The 15,139-nt window shown below is 44.7% G+C and overlaps 1 protein-coding gene across 2 annotated transcripts in view; it reads right to left on the reverse strand.

Moving 5' to 3' along the window:
- The window catches only part of usp34 (ubiquitin specific peptidase 34), a 59,034-nt gene extending 43,945 nt beyond the window's left edge, over positions 1 to 15,089 (reverse strand). For both annotated transcript variants that reach the window (XM_074684570.1, XM_074684563.1), the window contains exons 1-4: positions 14,737 to 15,089; positions 3,730 to 3,820; positions 2,212 to 2,746; positions 437 to 487 (exon numbers count right to left, since the gene is read on the reverse strand). In XM_074684570.1, the coding sequence (XP_074540671.1) occupies positions 437 to 487; positions 2,212 to 2,746; positions 3,730 to 3,820; positions 14,737 to 14,779 (720 nt within the window). In that variant the 5' untranslated portion in view covers positions 14,780 to 15,089. The remainder of the gene's footprint in view (positions 1 to 436; positions 488 to 2,211; positions 2,747 to 3,729; positions 3,821 to 14,736) is intronic.
- Positions 15,090 to 15,139: the final 50 nt, after the last annotated feature.

Below are 15,139 nucleotides of genomic sequence, written 5' to 3' on the forward strand. Positions count from 1 at the left end.
ACAGGTGAGGATCTAGAACCACACGGCTCTGATGAGTCCGTTTCACACTTCAGACTGTGATCCCTGGAAGTTTCCATCTCAGGACACAGAGAGCACAGTCCAGACTTTCTGTGGCTCAGCACACGCTGTAAAAACGTGGGCGCTGATCTGAAATACGTCCACAGAGAGCTGGAGATGTGGACAATAGTTGGCCACACACTGACGGACCTGAACCACAGCTCTCAAACCCAGAACTTTCTGCCTGTGTGATCCCTGACCACAGAAATGCTCCTTTTCTCTTTCTCTGCACAGCCCGCCTCCTCCTCCACCTACTCCTCCTCCTCCGGACCCCGCGGGGCCTGGACGGGGCTCTGAGCAGACTCAACCTGACCTGATGGTTTTCAGACAGACTAACAGAAACAGGGAGAATCTGGATGCTCGGGGTGAGGTTTCTTACGTTCATGTCGCAGAAGGAGCCCAGGATGTTGCTCTCGTGAGCAGATATGTCCTGGAAAAGAGGAGAGAGAAGTTTCAGACGATCAGAGGAACATGGACTCAGAGGCTGATCTAGTTTCTACAGGTCTAACACTTCAGAGGTGAGACTGAGGTTTGTTGTTGATCCTTCCTGATGAGACAACGTTTAATGAAAGGAAAGTGAAATCCAACCCTCTTCTTCTGCACATTTCTAACTTCAAACACCGTCACACAGCCGATCCAGGCCAGAGGAAGTCAGGCTGCATTACACCTGGGTCTTACTTTGGTTTAGGGCCACTTTAGACCGCTCAGGCCAGACTGTCCCTATGACGTATGATCTTCTGGCTTATTTATCCCAGAAACGACTGATCGAGGAGAGACCGGCTCAAGGTACAATGTATGACACCAGGAGGGAGCAAAAAGGCGCCGTTTGTGCTGACGGAGGAAGACGCGCTCCTCTCCTGGCGACACCTCGCGCTGCGTGTGTCAAAAGAAACACCGTGATAACCTCTTTCTTTCTCAAAGCGCCCAGCACGAGTTAAAGTTAGACCTCTGAAAGAGACAAACTGTCGTCGTTACTTTTACTCTCAATCAGGATCAGGATCAAGGAAACTAGTGTTGCTTTAGTCAATGAAAATTATGACTAAATATCAACGTCAACGAACCTTTATCACGTGACGGAAACGGGAGGAGATGAGACGTGAATGGTGGTCATGTGACTAAAACTATAATTAAATATATAATGTAATATTGTTAACGAATAAAAACAGGACTAAATGTGGTTTACAAAATGAAAACTCTGCTAATATACGTCTTCATTTTCATTAATCAAAACGAGAAGGGACGTAATGTCATTGCGTTATTTAGTATCACTTTTATCTTGTATTATTGCCATTTCCTGGGTCGCAGTTTAGCGGCTGTTTCAAATCAGAGCATCTTCTGTGCCCATATTCCATCATGGTCCGCTCCAGGTTAGTCCTCTGCTGCAGTCTGTGTCACTCCAGACAGCGCTGTGTGGCTGTAATGACCTCTGAACCTCTGTACTGCGAATGCGCAGTACTCTCTGGAGCGCTGACTCCTTTCTTTGAGGGTCAAACGTAAACAAAGTCTTCGTCAGTTCAGAGGTAATTACAGCCACACAGTGCTGTCTGGAGTGACACAGACTGCAGCAGAGGACTAACCCGGAGCGGACCATGATGGAATATTGGTGAAAAACACGAGTTTTTGGACGATTAATGCAGTTTTACGAGCGCGATGTCTATGCCCCGATGGATCCCATTATACGGACGTCCACTGCACGATTTTGGATCTAAATATCTCCCGAAGCACTGCTTGGATCAGGAAAACCTTCTGGGTGAGTATTTTTGTTCTACTTCATTCTATAAACAATGTAAAAGCTGTATAAACCGAACTTATCCTTAAAGTAGAATTGCATTGCTCAAAAGAGATGAGATTAAAGTACAATCTTCATTGACTAAAACTAGACTAAAATAATCATGGATATTCTGACTACAATAAGACTAAAATGCTCAGACATTTAGTCAACTGAGGCTTGACTTGACTAAAAGGAGTATAAATGTGACTAAAACTAATAAAAACTAAAATAGTAGTTTGACACAAAGACTAGACTAAAACTAAAATTAAAACAGGTCGCCAAAAACAACACTAAAGGAAACCGACCTGGATCAGGGCTCTGAGACCTGTACCCAGCCCTGTAAAACCTCCCCATCAGAGGGGCTGGACTCTGGGGGTCCTCACCTCTATGGTGGGGTGTGTGTTGTGTTTGTAGGCCGTGTAGAGCGGGAACTGGATCTGGAAAATCTTGGCGGCACACAGCAGCAGCTTCTCCCTCTCCTCGGTGCTCCAGGAGCTAAACGGGTCCTGAACTTCGCTGCCGGCTGCCCCCCCACCTCCCCCAGAGCCACTGCTGCTCTCCCCAGGCCCCACTGCTTCCATCTGGGCCTCAGAGGGCGGACCGGCCCCCTGGCCCTGGGTCTTAGTCTGGTTCAGGTCAGGATCATCCCCATCCTCTTCTGCAGAGTCTCTTTCTACATTCACGGGTTCGTCCTCCCCAGGCGAGGATGGCTGGGGGAGGGGCCTGGGTGCAGCCTCGCTCCCTCGCCATTCAGGTCTGTCGGTCCCAGAGGTGCCCCCTTTGTGGGTGTGGTCCTGGACTCTGCAGAGGCGGTCTCTCAGGCTGCTGATCTGAGCGATGACCAGGTTGATGAGGGCGTAGACCAGCTGGTTGAAGACCTCCAGGTGCTTGTACTCCTTGAAGCAGCAGAGACATTGTCTGGAGACGAGGCAGAGGGAGGACAAGGGGTTAACCAGGACCAGGAGGAACTTTGTACTGGACTACCAATGATGAATCAAGTCTTTTTATAAACTCTCTCTGGTTCTGAGTCACTGGGACAGTTTCTAAACTAAGGAGGTCCAGAACCCGTCTGGACCGTTCATTTCTGGGTCTTTCTAGACAAGATCTGTCTTGATATCACTGTGGTCTCCTCAGATAGACCCAACGAATAAAGACTAGGAAGCCGAACACAGCTGCCCTCTGGCTCACAGCAAAAACACTGAGTCAGCAGATACGTGAGGCTGGCAGGGGACGAGTGCTTCTCATCTTAGAGCGTTTCTCTAAACTTCTCTTAACTATTCTGAGCTTCTCTGAGCTTCTCCAAACTTCTCTAAACTTCTCTGAGCTTCTCTGAGCTACTCTGATTTTCTCTAAACTTCTCTGAGCTTTTCTGAGCTTCTCCACACTTCTCCGAACTTCTCTGAGCTTCTCCAAACTTCTCTAAACTTCTCTGAACTTCTCTGAGCTTCTCTGAGCTTCTCTAAACTTCTCTGAGCTACTCTAAACTTCTCTGAACTTCTCTGAGCTTCTCTAAACTTCTCTGAGCTACTCTAAACTTCTCTGAGCTACTCTAAACTTCTCTGAACTTCTCTTTAACCAATCTGAGTTTCTCTAAACTTCTCTAAACTTCTCTGAGTTTCTCTAAACTTCTCTGAGCTTCTCTGAACTTCTCTAAACTTCTCTGAGCTTCTCTAAACTTCTCTGAACTTCTCTGATTTTCTCTAAACTTCTCCAAACTTCTCTGATTTTCTCTAAATTTCTCTGAGTCTCTCTAAAATTCTCTTAACTTCTCTGAGCTTCTCTAAACTTCTTTAAACTTCTCTAAACTTCTCTGAGTGTCTCTGAGCGACAGGAAACAAACTCATCTCTTTGTTTCCGTTTTAACCCTTTCTCTTCAGATGTTGGATCCCAGCAGCACTGACCTCTGAGTCCAGGAGCTGATGTACCCGAGCACTCGCAGGGCATGTTCCTTCTTCAGCTGGAAGCCTCCTTCACTGCTGTCTGCATCCGAAACTGAGGAGAGAGCAGAGGAAACCAGGTCACACAGCATCCAGAAACATCTGAGGACTAACAGGATCTGGTTTTATCAGGACTCAGATTCACAGACCCCCCGCTCACTGAGCGTTAGCCAACAGTCACAGCCCAGACCCAGGGGCAGTGTGTGTGTGTGTGTGTGTGTGTGTGTGTGTGTGTGTGTGTGTGTGTGTGTGTGTGTGTGTGTGTGTGTGTGTGTGTGTGTGTGTGTGTGTGTGTGTGTGTGTCTGATCACGGCACACGGCTCAGCAGGCCCTGAATCCCTCAGACAGACTGGGGGCGTTCATTTGAAGGATTCAGATGTGACCCCAGAATAATCAGCTGGTAAACGACACAAGATATCTCTTTATGCTGATGATGTCTTAATTTTTCTGAGTTTGCCAACCAGGTCTATTCCAAAATTAGTTAAATTAATCACCCAATATGGTTCCTTTTCAGGTTATAAAATAAATTTCTCTAAAAGTGAGGCCATGCCTCTTTCTAGTTCACATAGGATCTCTCCAGATGCCCCGCAGCCTTTTCGTTGGTCCCCGACCAGATTCACTTATTTAGGAATTAAGATATCTCCTAATTCAAAAGATTTATACAATCTTAACTATACTTCTCTTATTCAGGCTGTTAGAAGAGACTGAATGAGAAGATGGCTCACTACATCTATCTTTCCTAACATCGGGGTGCATAGGTTCTATAGCGGATTTAGCAGATTTATAGCGGAGTGAGCATCTGTCAAAAATGCGATCTTTGGGTTGAAGACGGGGCTGCTCGTGCGTACACACGGAGAGAGCTGAAGCGAGCGTCCTGAGGGGTAAGGAGGAAACACACACTAATATGAGTGATGGCACCAGAGATACGGTTCTTAAGCCGCCTGCCACAGTCCCAGTGTGGGAATATTTAGTTTTTTATCAGAATGAACAAAGTGTGAGCTCATGAACACCAACGAGCTGATATGTTGCATTTGTTTGAAAATAGTGGCGACGAAGAAGAAGAAGAAGAAAGGGAGGTGCAGCGGAGCCTTGTTCTTTGATAATCCGCTCTTACTGAGGCTTTTGGTCTGCAAAGTAAATAGAAATAAAAGCGCCAAATGGTGGCGCTCAAAGACAGATACATTGGCAAAGAAATGCAGCCCTTCAATGCGGTTGAAAGCCAGAAATGTTAAAAATGTTTGACAGACAGTACGGATCGACTGGGAAAAAGTACATGTTACAAACAATTCAGGAACTGTATAAACTCCCTTTGATTTAGGCTATAGTTTTTATTGTTGTTTTTTTTGGAGTTTAGTTTTTTCTTTAGAGACAGGGTCTATGTTTAATTGTTTTTGATTAGTATTCATTATTTTCATTGACATGTATTTTTTTCTTTTTATTGTTTGTTAAATTTATTATATTTTTTGTTTAATTTATTTTATTTAAAAGATCCTGACCTTTTAATTACAGTTAAATACTCTTAAGAAATTAAAGTTTCTTGCTTTTGATATGGTGTTCTCACTTTATTATCCCATTTATCATAATTACATCAATGAAAAAATGGAAAAAAAAAAATCTAAATAATATTGACAATAATATCGTTTATCGGCAATAATATTTTGAAAAATTATCAACTTGCAAAATTTGTTATCGTGACAGGCCTATGTTATACCAATAGAAGCTTCTTCCACTTTGTTGAAGGATAAACCTTATAAAATTTGTAAGACCTGGGACCCATTTTTGGACTATTTGGACTACTCCTCGGCACAAAGGTTGCGATCTGGCTTGCTGTTATTAGCTTGGCCAAAAGACCCTTAATATTAATAATAGTACACATATTTTTATTTATGTAATTGTCTTATTTATATATTTTTGATGCTCTGCTTTGTACAAAATGTTCAAAATGTTCAATAAAAACAACTATAAAAAAACACAAACAAAAAAAAAAAACAGCTGGTAAACGAGGTTCACTGAGACGGACACTGAGGAGGAGGCGATGCGCTCTGAGCGAGCTGTGAGGAAAAGAGACCGTGCTGGGACTGAAACGTGAGAGCTGAAAGACAGTGAGACTGTGCCATGGTTCAACCAGCAGCAGAGACCAAAGTGAGCCGCTCCACGCTCATCAGTTCACACAAAAACAGATCCTGAACCGGTCGGCTCCTCTTCTGCTCAGCGAGACCTCCTCAGAGCTCCTTAGAGGACTGGAGATCTGATGAACACTTTGGTTTTGTCCTGAGCCTACACACAGGACAGAGCCCCCCCTGACAGAGCCAACACACAGACACATGCTGCTGCAGCAGATCTGAGGTCAGAGGTCGCACACAGACCGAGCACATGGAGCCGCCAGTCTTAAAGAAAGAGCTGTCACAGCTGACGGCGCCCTGCTGTCCCGTCACGGCCTTTCATAACAACACTCAGCGTCTGTGAGGGCCGAGAGGAGCACCAGAGACTCAACCCGACCCCCTACACAGAAAACCAAACATTTCCGCTTGTTTCAGCTGTCAGTGTGTCTTCATTTATCAGACGTGAGCAGATACCACCCAAAACTTACCTTAACCACGGCTGGACCAAAACACTTTAAAACAAAACGACTTTCAGGTTGTTGATTTCAGCTTTGGAGGAAGTCGTCAGCGTCTGAAGAGGAGGAGGCGTCCTCAGATCAAATCAAAAAGATCAATATTACCTAAAGTTTTTACCTTTGGGACTTGCAGATATTGAAGTTTTGTGGCATGCTTTGTTTAAGCTCTTTTCCTGTGTTCTGACCCTCTGGGGACCCCGTAGTTTCTTCACATGATTTACAGCTCAAAAACACCAGAATCTCTTGCTGGTGCTTTCTAGAGCCTTACTTCAGCCTCTGTCTGAAACACTTTGTTTACGCTGCTGTCTCTTTAAGACTCCCTGCTCCACAGACCCCTTCACTCTGATTGGCCAGGCCTGTGGGGGTGGAGCTATGGGTAGATCTTGGTGATTAAGGCCCACCCTCTCCACTGTGTCATGAACCAGTGAGATCTTTTAGTGACGGTGTGAAGATCTCCTGAAGATCTTGAACTATTTTTAGCAGAGTGTGTTTTCAGAGACAGATTCAGGGAATCTTCACAGGTCTGTTGGTTTGGGCTGCAGAGCGTGGCTAACATTAGCAGAGCTAGCTCCAGCAGCCTTCAGTCCTCATACCTGTCCTGGTTCCTGGTGTCTCTGGAGTGTTAAGCACAACTCCATCTTCCTTTTCTAGCTCCACATGGCGACAAACCCTGTCATAGCATCAGGCAACATCTGTGACTGTTTCCATCCAGGTAGTAGAGCTTCAGGGCAGCAGAAGCTACAGCATGGTTTCAGGTGCTTCAGGTGCCTGCCTCTAGTGGACACTGGAAGGCTCTGCAGTTTTTTACAGACATGAAATGACACCATGGTCCAGCTCTGTCCTCTGACATCACAGCTTGGTCAACAAACACGAGCGGCTGCTTCAGCGAAGCCACGAATGGACAAACAGCTGCTCAGCTGCCTGATCCAGCTGCCTGATCCAGCTTCCTGGTCCAGTTTCCTGATCCAGCTTCCTGATCCAGTTTCCTGATCCAGCTTCCTGATCCAGCAGCCAAATCCAGCTTCCTGATCCAGCAGCCAAATCCAGCTTCCTGATCCAGCTTCCTGGTCCAGTTTCCTGATCCAGCTTCCTGATCCAGTTTCCTGATCCAGCAGCCGGATCCAGCTTCCTGATCCTGTTTTCTGATCCAGCTTCCTGATCCACCAGCCCGATCCAGTTTTCTGATCCAGCTTCCTGATCCAGTTTCCTGATCCGGCTTCCTGATCAAGTTTCCTGATCCAGTTTCCTGATCCAGCTTCCTGATTCAGTTTTCTGATCCAGCTTCCTGATCCAGTTTCCTGATCCAGCTTGCTGATCCAGTTTCCTGATCCAGTTTTCTGATCCAGCTTCCTGATCCAGTGTCCTGATCCAGCTTGCTGATCCAGTTTTGTGATCCAGTTTCCTGATCCAGCTTCCTCCTGTCAAAACGTAGAAGCAGTGACCCCCACCTTCAACACCGGTTAACGGCTCTCTGATACAACAAGAGAAACAAGCAGAGGCTGAACTGGTACACGTCACCTTCATCATGTCTTCTAATGTTTGATCTGGATTTAAACTCCAGATACGGCCTCGCTCTGACCGGACTCTCATATGAGAAGGTTTATCAGCAGAACCGGGTCATGCGTACAGGATTGAAGCATTTCCCTGAAGCTGGATTCAGGAAATGTAGAGGGAAGTCTTCCCAGAGGACAGAGGGCTTTTACAGCCCCAGCATAATGCCCATTGTTTCCTCATGGGCCACAGATTAGAGGAACCAATCCAGCAAACAGAGACCCAGTGAGGCTTCAGGTCCCCGGTCTCTAAGTGCTCCAAAGACCTGGTTCATGATGGACAGTTAGCATGTGCTTCAAATGGTTCAGGGATTCCTCGTGGGATGAGGACGTAGACATCCTGACAGCAGCTTTGACCTGAGTCACAGAGATCCTGACCTGAGTCACAGAGATCCTGACCTGAGTCACAGATCCTGACTCTCGTTTCAGGACCTTTTCTAACTGATGGTGGTTTCAACAACCTGGATTCTGGTCACCTGAGCTGCACGCAGCAGAAGGAGCTCTGGAAAAGCTGCAGCAGAAGGAGCTCTGGAAAAAGTTTTAGCAGAAGGAGCTCTGGAAAAGCTGCAGCAGAGGGAGCTCTGGAAAAGCTGCAGCAGAGGGAGCTCTGGAAAAGCTGCAGCAGAGGGAGCTCTGGAAAAGCTGCAGAAGAGGGGGCTCTGGATAAGCTGCAGCAGAGGGAGCTCTGGATAAGCTGCAGCACAGGGAGCTCTGGAAAAAGCTGCAGCAGAAGGAGCTCTTGAAAAAGCTACAGCACAGAGAGCTCCGGAAAAGTTGCAGCAGATGGAGCTCTGGAAAAGCTGCAGCAGAAGGAGCTCTGGAAAAAGCTCTGGCAGAAGAAGGAGCTCTGGAAAAGCTGCATCAGAAGGGGCTCTGGAAAAGCTGCAGCAGAAGGAGCTCTGGAAAAGCTGCAGCAGAAGGAGCTCTGGAAAAGCTGCAGCAGAAGGAGCTCTGGAAAAGCTGCAGTGGATCACTTTGACCTGTAAACTTAACACAGACCACAGCAACATCATCTTCACTGCAACCAGCACCCTGGGATTCTGACCACCTTCCAGAATGTGTCCAACGACCTGGAACGTTACCAGAGATACAGAATGTGATCACAGTTCCTGAAGGTGACCAGTATTCTAGAATGTTACCACAGTTCTGGAAAAATACCAAAATTCCAGAATGTTTGCAGAATACTGAAAAGTTAAGGAGTTGTTGGTGACTTCATCGCAGGTTTCCATGCAGTGCAGGGGTTTGGGATTGATAGGATTGGTTTCTGGAGGATGGAAAGCTCACAGTAAAATAAAAACCACTGAACAGGAACCCTCAGGGTAAGCTGAACAATCGTTTGGATACAGATGAAATAGTTGACGATCAGTTTTTGTTGCTGGTTGCAGCAGTTATAAGACACAATCTAATGACTGTGACAGAGTTTCTGTGGAAAGATGAAATACGATGAGATACTGTCCAACACTGTGTGACGGGATGATACTCTGCACAAAGATAGGATTTCACTGGATGCTATGCAGTTTGATGTCACACATTTAGTTATGATAACGCTCTATAAGACAGGAAACAATACCATATATGGAAGATGTGATGCGCTACCATCCAACCCACAGTGTGATGTTTACACAGGGCCATGATAAAGATACTAAAGCAATACAGGAATTCTACTCAGAGTGATCAAATGCAGAGTAATAATAAACTGATACATCATCATGACTGATGGAGAAAGAGGAAAATAAATCACTTTGTTTCAGCTTATTTTTTACAGTTTTTAGCCCAAATATTGAGCTTGTATTGTTTCTTGATCAATAACTACTGACAGCTGGACAAAAACCCACAAGTCTCTCATTGCAGAATTTCACTGGGACAAATATCTCATGGTTAATATAATAATAATCATAATCATAATAATAATAATAATTCAAGTTCAGCATTTCTGTTTGGCATCTGCTCTTTCTTCATAGACTAGTTTATTTTATCAAACAGCAACAACAACAAGAGGTCTGCATTCAGTACACCTTCAGTCAAGCTGCTCTTGAATGATCAGTATTGATGCTGAAAAGTGACATTAGTCAACCACAGCCGTAGTGATTTCTGGAGCCAGACAGTGCGATGGTGTATTACTTCACAGTGTCAACATTATATTTGCTGAGCTTGCAGTGGATCCTCCCCCTCAGCGACAGACTCTGACTTTAAGAGTTTTCCTGATTGTCTGATACCGAATCTGATTTGAACCTTTAGAGACTCAAACATCAACCTCCTTCATTTGTTGCAGACTCAAAGAAGCAGCTGGATAACTTCAAAGAGGAATTAAAGAGCGGACGATCACGTCAGAACTACTGTTAGGATACCAAGAACAATCTCACCTCCAGATCTCACTGAAGTTAAAAGTTTACGGCGTCTGCTTGAACATTTCCTCCGCGCTCTCTCAGCCCTCTGTTTCCTCTTACTGCAGAGCATCACTACAGCCGGACACAGTCCCTCTTTACATCTGCTGCCCTCTGAGCTCATGTGAAATCATAGCAGGTCACATGCAGCCGTGCGCTGCTCCCTGTGGTACACAATAATCTAAACCTAATCTGAAATGAGTGATGTGTCACTGTGTTCAGATCAGGATTATTGAGAGGTAGCTGTGAAGTGTCTACAGAGGAGGGTTTATTCAGCAGCTTCTTCTCTGAGTTCACAGTCAGGTGCTGGACATACACTTCATGACACACAACAGGCTGCAAACACAAAGGTGAACCTCTATTCAGAGCACAGTGGCCGCTTTAAATGCAGAGTTTGGTCCACGCTGCAGTGAGGCCGGGACAAAGGGGACAAACTTTTCAACACTAAAAACGACTTTCTACATTTGCTGGTTTGATTTGGAGCTGGACTTTATCTGGAGCTGGACTTTATCTGGAGCTGGATTTTACCTGGAGCTGGATTTTAACCTGGAACTGGACTTTACCTGGAGCTAGACTTTACCTGGAGCTGGACTTTACCTGGAGCTGGTTTTTACCTGGAGCTGGATTTTATCTGGAGCTGGACTTTACCTGGAGCTGGATTTTACCTGGAGCTTGACTTTACCTGGAGCTGGATTTTAACCTGGAACTGGACTTTACCTGGAGCTGGACTTAACCTGGAGCTGGACTTTACCTGGAGCTGGACTTTACCTGGAGCTGGATTTTACCTGGAGCTAGATTTTATCTGGAGCTGGATTTTATCTGGAGCTGGATTTTATCTGGAGCTTGACTTTACCTGGAGCTGGATTTTATCTGGAGCTGGATTTTATCTGGAGCTGGATTTTAACCTGGAACTGGACTTAACCTGGAACTGGACTTTACCTGGAGCTTGACTTTACCTGGAGCTGGATTTTACCTGGAGCTGGATTTTACCTGGAGCTGGTTTTTACCTGGAGCTGGATTTTACCTGGAGCTTGACTTCACCTGGAGCTGGATTTTATCTGGAGCTGGATTTTAAACTGGAACTGGACTTAACCTTGAGCTTGACTTTTCCTGGAAGTGGATTTTACCTGGAAGTGGATTTTACCTGGAGCTGGACTGTACCTGGAGCTGGATTTTACCTGCTGCTGGATTTTACCTATAGCTAGATTTTACCTACAGCTGGACTTTACCTGGAGCTGGACTTTACCTACAGCGGGACTTTACCTGGAGCTGGACTTTACCTACAGCTGGACTTTACCTGGAGCTGGACTTTACCTGGTTGTCACCCTGAGTTTACCTGTTTCCTGCTCTGATCACTGGCCTGTCCTCTCTGAATAGAGGCATTACAGTCCAACATATAACTTGAAAAAATAACTAAAAAAGTTTCACTTCTGTTAGCATAGGAAGATTTAAATATCCCAACAAAGATTTGGGGTACATAAAGCAGAGTGGGATGTATTCTGATCAAATGTATTGGGGGGAATTGTGCTTGTTTACACACCATATGTGGTGTTTATAGAAATTGCATTTTATTAGAAAATGATGACATACTCTGATGGAAAACCATACATTTACCTTCTGTTCTGCATTTTTATTTTTCCAATTACTCTTTGTTTAGTGTCGATTAGGTGGTTTAAGTAGCTGTCAGGCTAATTTTGGTTAGCCTTCAAGCTGGTTTTGAAACAGAGATGGCAACAGTGGATGGGGCTCATTGATGTTTGTGGTCTGATCCAGAAGAAACTGCTATAAAAGTGAATTCAGGTGGGAAGGTGTCAGGTTAGGACCGTTATAATATCAGACAGGTGGTCACATCAAGTCACGTCAGTGTTTCTGTTTAACGGTTAGTTTCACAGGCGTCTGTTGTTAGCTAAAGCACTCAGTAAAATGCGCCGTGACAGCTGATATCAGGAATAAATAAAAAGCCTTTTAGAAAATATGAATTGGGTAAAATATGAAACAACCCAGTGAGTGTGATGGATGAGCTACGAGACTAAATATGCGCCTCGTTGCAGCCATTAAATTTCCAGCCTCGCTCATCGCCGCTAGCTTCGATTAGCTTTGACAGATTTTCGCAAACACACACAGATATAACCCAGTCTGTGACAGCTTCATTCACCCAGTGTGGGTCATTAACACGTATCGGGCCGTTTGGACTCGATAATGTGACATTCCGTTAAACAATGGGCAGGGACAGCGCAGTGGACAGCGAGCAGACTGACCTGACAAACACATCAAACAAAGTCAGCCTGCTCGTTAGCTTCACCAGCTAACTTCGCTAACTTCCAACCCCCCGTTAAAGCTGCCTTTCAGCAACAGCTGCATCCATTCACATCGCTCCTTCACATCGTGTTCAACAGCGCTGATGTCCCTCGAGTCGTGGCTGAAATGTCACACACCCCGCCGAAAGAAGCAGCGAGATTTAGGCTCAATTTATGAGCTAGCTTCGAGCTAGCTCCTGTGAGGAGTGTTTGACAGGTAGGCCCAAACTGAGCACGGCGCTGAAGTTAGTATGTGATTCACAGCTTCCCATGTAGCCGTTACAGGGAGAGTCTTGTGGGATCAACAGTAATAATTAACTGTTAAAAAGACAGAAAAGGAGTCTTGAAACACTATTTCAGATATTTGAAGCTTGAATTATTGTTGTAAAATTATCAAGGAAGGGAAAATTCAGAAACTCTTTACTGCAAGACCGCATTGTACCAGGTCCAGAAATAAAAACCCTACATACAGTTTTACAAAAACAAGTGATAGTTTCTCAAATCTGCAAATGTGTCGAAGTAAGTTTTGAGACTGTCTGGTTAACATATCATGAGATATTATGGTTCTGGATCAGGACCTGATCCAATCTGGTCTGAAAACAATAAGCAGTTCAATTTTAATGTTTTTAAACAATTTTAGAATAACGTAAAAGTTTCACAAATCTGAAAGTCTGTAGCCTCTGTAAAATCATCTAGTCTTGATTTTACAAGTCTAGATATTATGGATTTGGGAACAGATGTGGTCTGATGTGGCCCTGAAGCAAGAAGCATTCTTGGTTGTTTTACAAATAAAAAGAAAGTGAAATGAAGCAGTAACTGTGTTTTAATAAGTCTGTGAACTAAAGTCATAGGGTCTGGATCTTACAGGTCTGGACATTGTCAATCATCGTTGTTAAGACGGGACAAAAAACAGCGAAATATACAGAAAGTGCCTCATGTCTGGAAATGTGTTGACAAGAGTCTGTTTGTTTAGTAGAACGATCAGGTGTTGATCTTGCAGGCCTGATAGTGACGTGTGGACATCCAGAACCCGATCCAAGAAACGCATTTGAATAAGCCTTTCTTGATATTTATTTATAACATGATCTACTGTGATACTGGATCAGGACCTGCTTGAACGTGGCCTGGAAAACTGGAGTGAAATCAAACTTGTCCTGCTATTTCAAAAATAGAGGTTCTCAAAAAAAAAAGTGTCTGTAGTCTTTCTGGATTGGTCTTACTTCCACAAGTCTAGAAACTGTGGTTCTTGACTCGGGACCTGGTCCCATCAGGTCTACAAACACAGAAGAAAAGTCATCTTAGCTTTTTTCTGAGCATTTTCATTATTAGGATAAAAGTTCCACAAACTCCAAAGTCTTTTAGACCCTCTACAATATTCAAGTCTCCGGCTGAAAGTCTGGATAGTGTGGATCTAGATCAGGACCAGGTCTAATGTGGTGCCAATGTAAGTAAAGCACTGAAAAGACCCTATCTATGTTGTTTTACAAACAGAACAGAGGCTTCATGGATCTGAAAGTGAGAGTTACTTATAGTCTATATATAGTTATAGTATAGTATACTGATAGTCTGTGGACTATTAAAGGAAGTCTGGTCTGGATAGTAAGGTCTTGAACTATGACTTAGTCTGGACATGGAAAAAAACAACAGTAAAATTGATCTATCATCAACAGATTGAAGGTTTCACAAATCTCAAGGTGAGTTTTAAAAAGAGCTCAGACTGTCTTGAATCATCTAGTCTAGATTTGAAAAGTCTAGGTCTTGTAGTTTTGGATCAGGACCTCATTTCCAAAAACCATGTCAGTTTTTTTCCCGAATCGGAAGCTACGAATCACACATGAACTTCGTCGCAGACAGACTGCCAGTGTAGAGGATAAAAACGGCATATGCCTTCATATCAACACGACAAAGTCCGACACGAAGCCCGAGTGTCAGCTGTTTGCAGGAGTGAATGGATTTCCTGAGCTGTCTCACAGCAACAAAGTGTCAGAAGACGTTAAAGCAGGACAACACACAAAGTTCTGAGCAGCTAGCCTCCGAGCTAACATGCTCCCATACAGGAGACAGCGATGCTAACATGAAGCAGCCAGTTGGCTGTGAAGAAATGAAACAGCTTGTTTACTCACTTTCATTTAAAACCTCCACCAGCTCGGCGCAGTTTTCACACATTGTTCATGTAGAGGAAACCTGAGAGCAGCTCCTCAAACCATGGCACTGGAGGCTGTTGTTGACTGGCAGTTGGTTGTTTTGGGGTAAAAGGCCCAGTGGAGGGAGTGATTGGTGAAGGTTATTCCACTAAATGAGAGCAGGGAAATCGAAAAAGTGGCGAACGTGATTTGCATCCGAGCGAAGTTGATGTGGACTAAAAGTTCAGAGGCACTGAGCGGCAGGAACCGAGTCAGTCTCCAATCTCAGCGTTACTGGAGAGAGCAGACACAGCAGCCATGTTGAAAAAGGAGGGGGGCCGATGGAGAGTGGACACGCTTCGGGACTTTTCGGGCTGTCTCCTTCGACGGTTCGGGTATCTTC

Source organism: Halichoeres trimaculatus, unplaced genomic scaffold, assembly GCF_033239565.1.
Source record: "Halichoeres trimaculatus isolate MK-OKI-2021-1 unplaced genomic scaffold, fHalTri1.1 fHalTri1_scaffold_2, whole genome shotgun sequence".
Classification (NCBI taxonomy): Eukaryota; Metazoa; Chordata; class Actinopteri; order Labriformes; family Labridae; genus Halichoeres; species Halichoeres trimaculatus.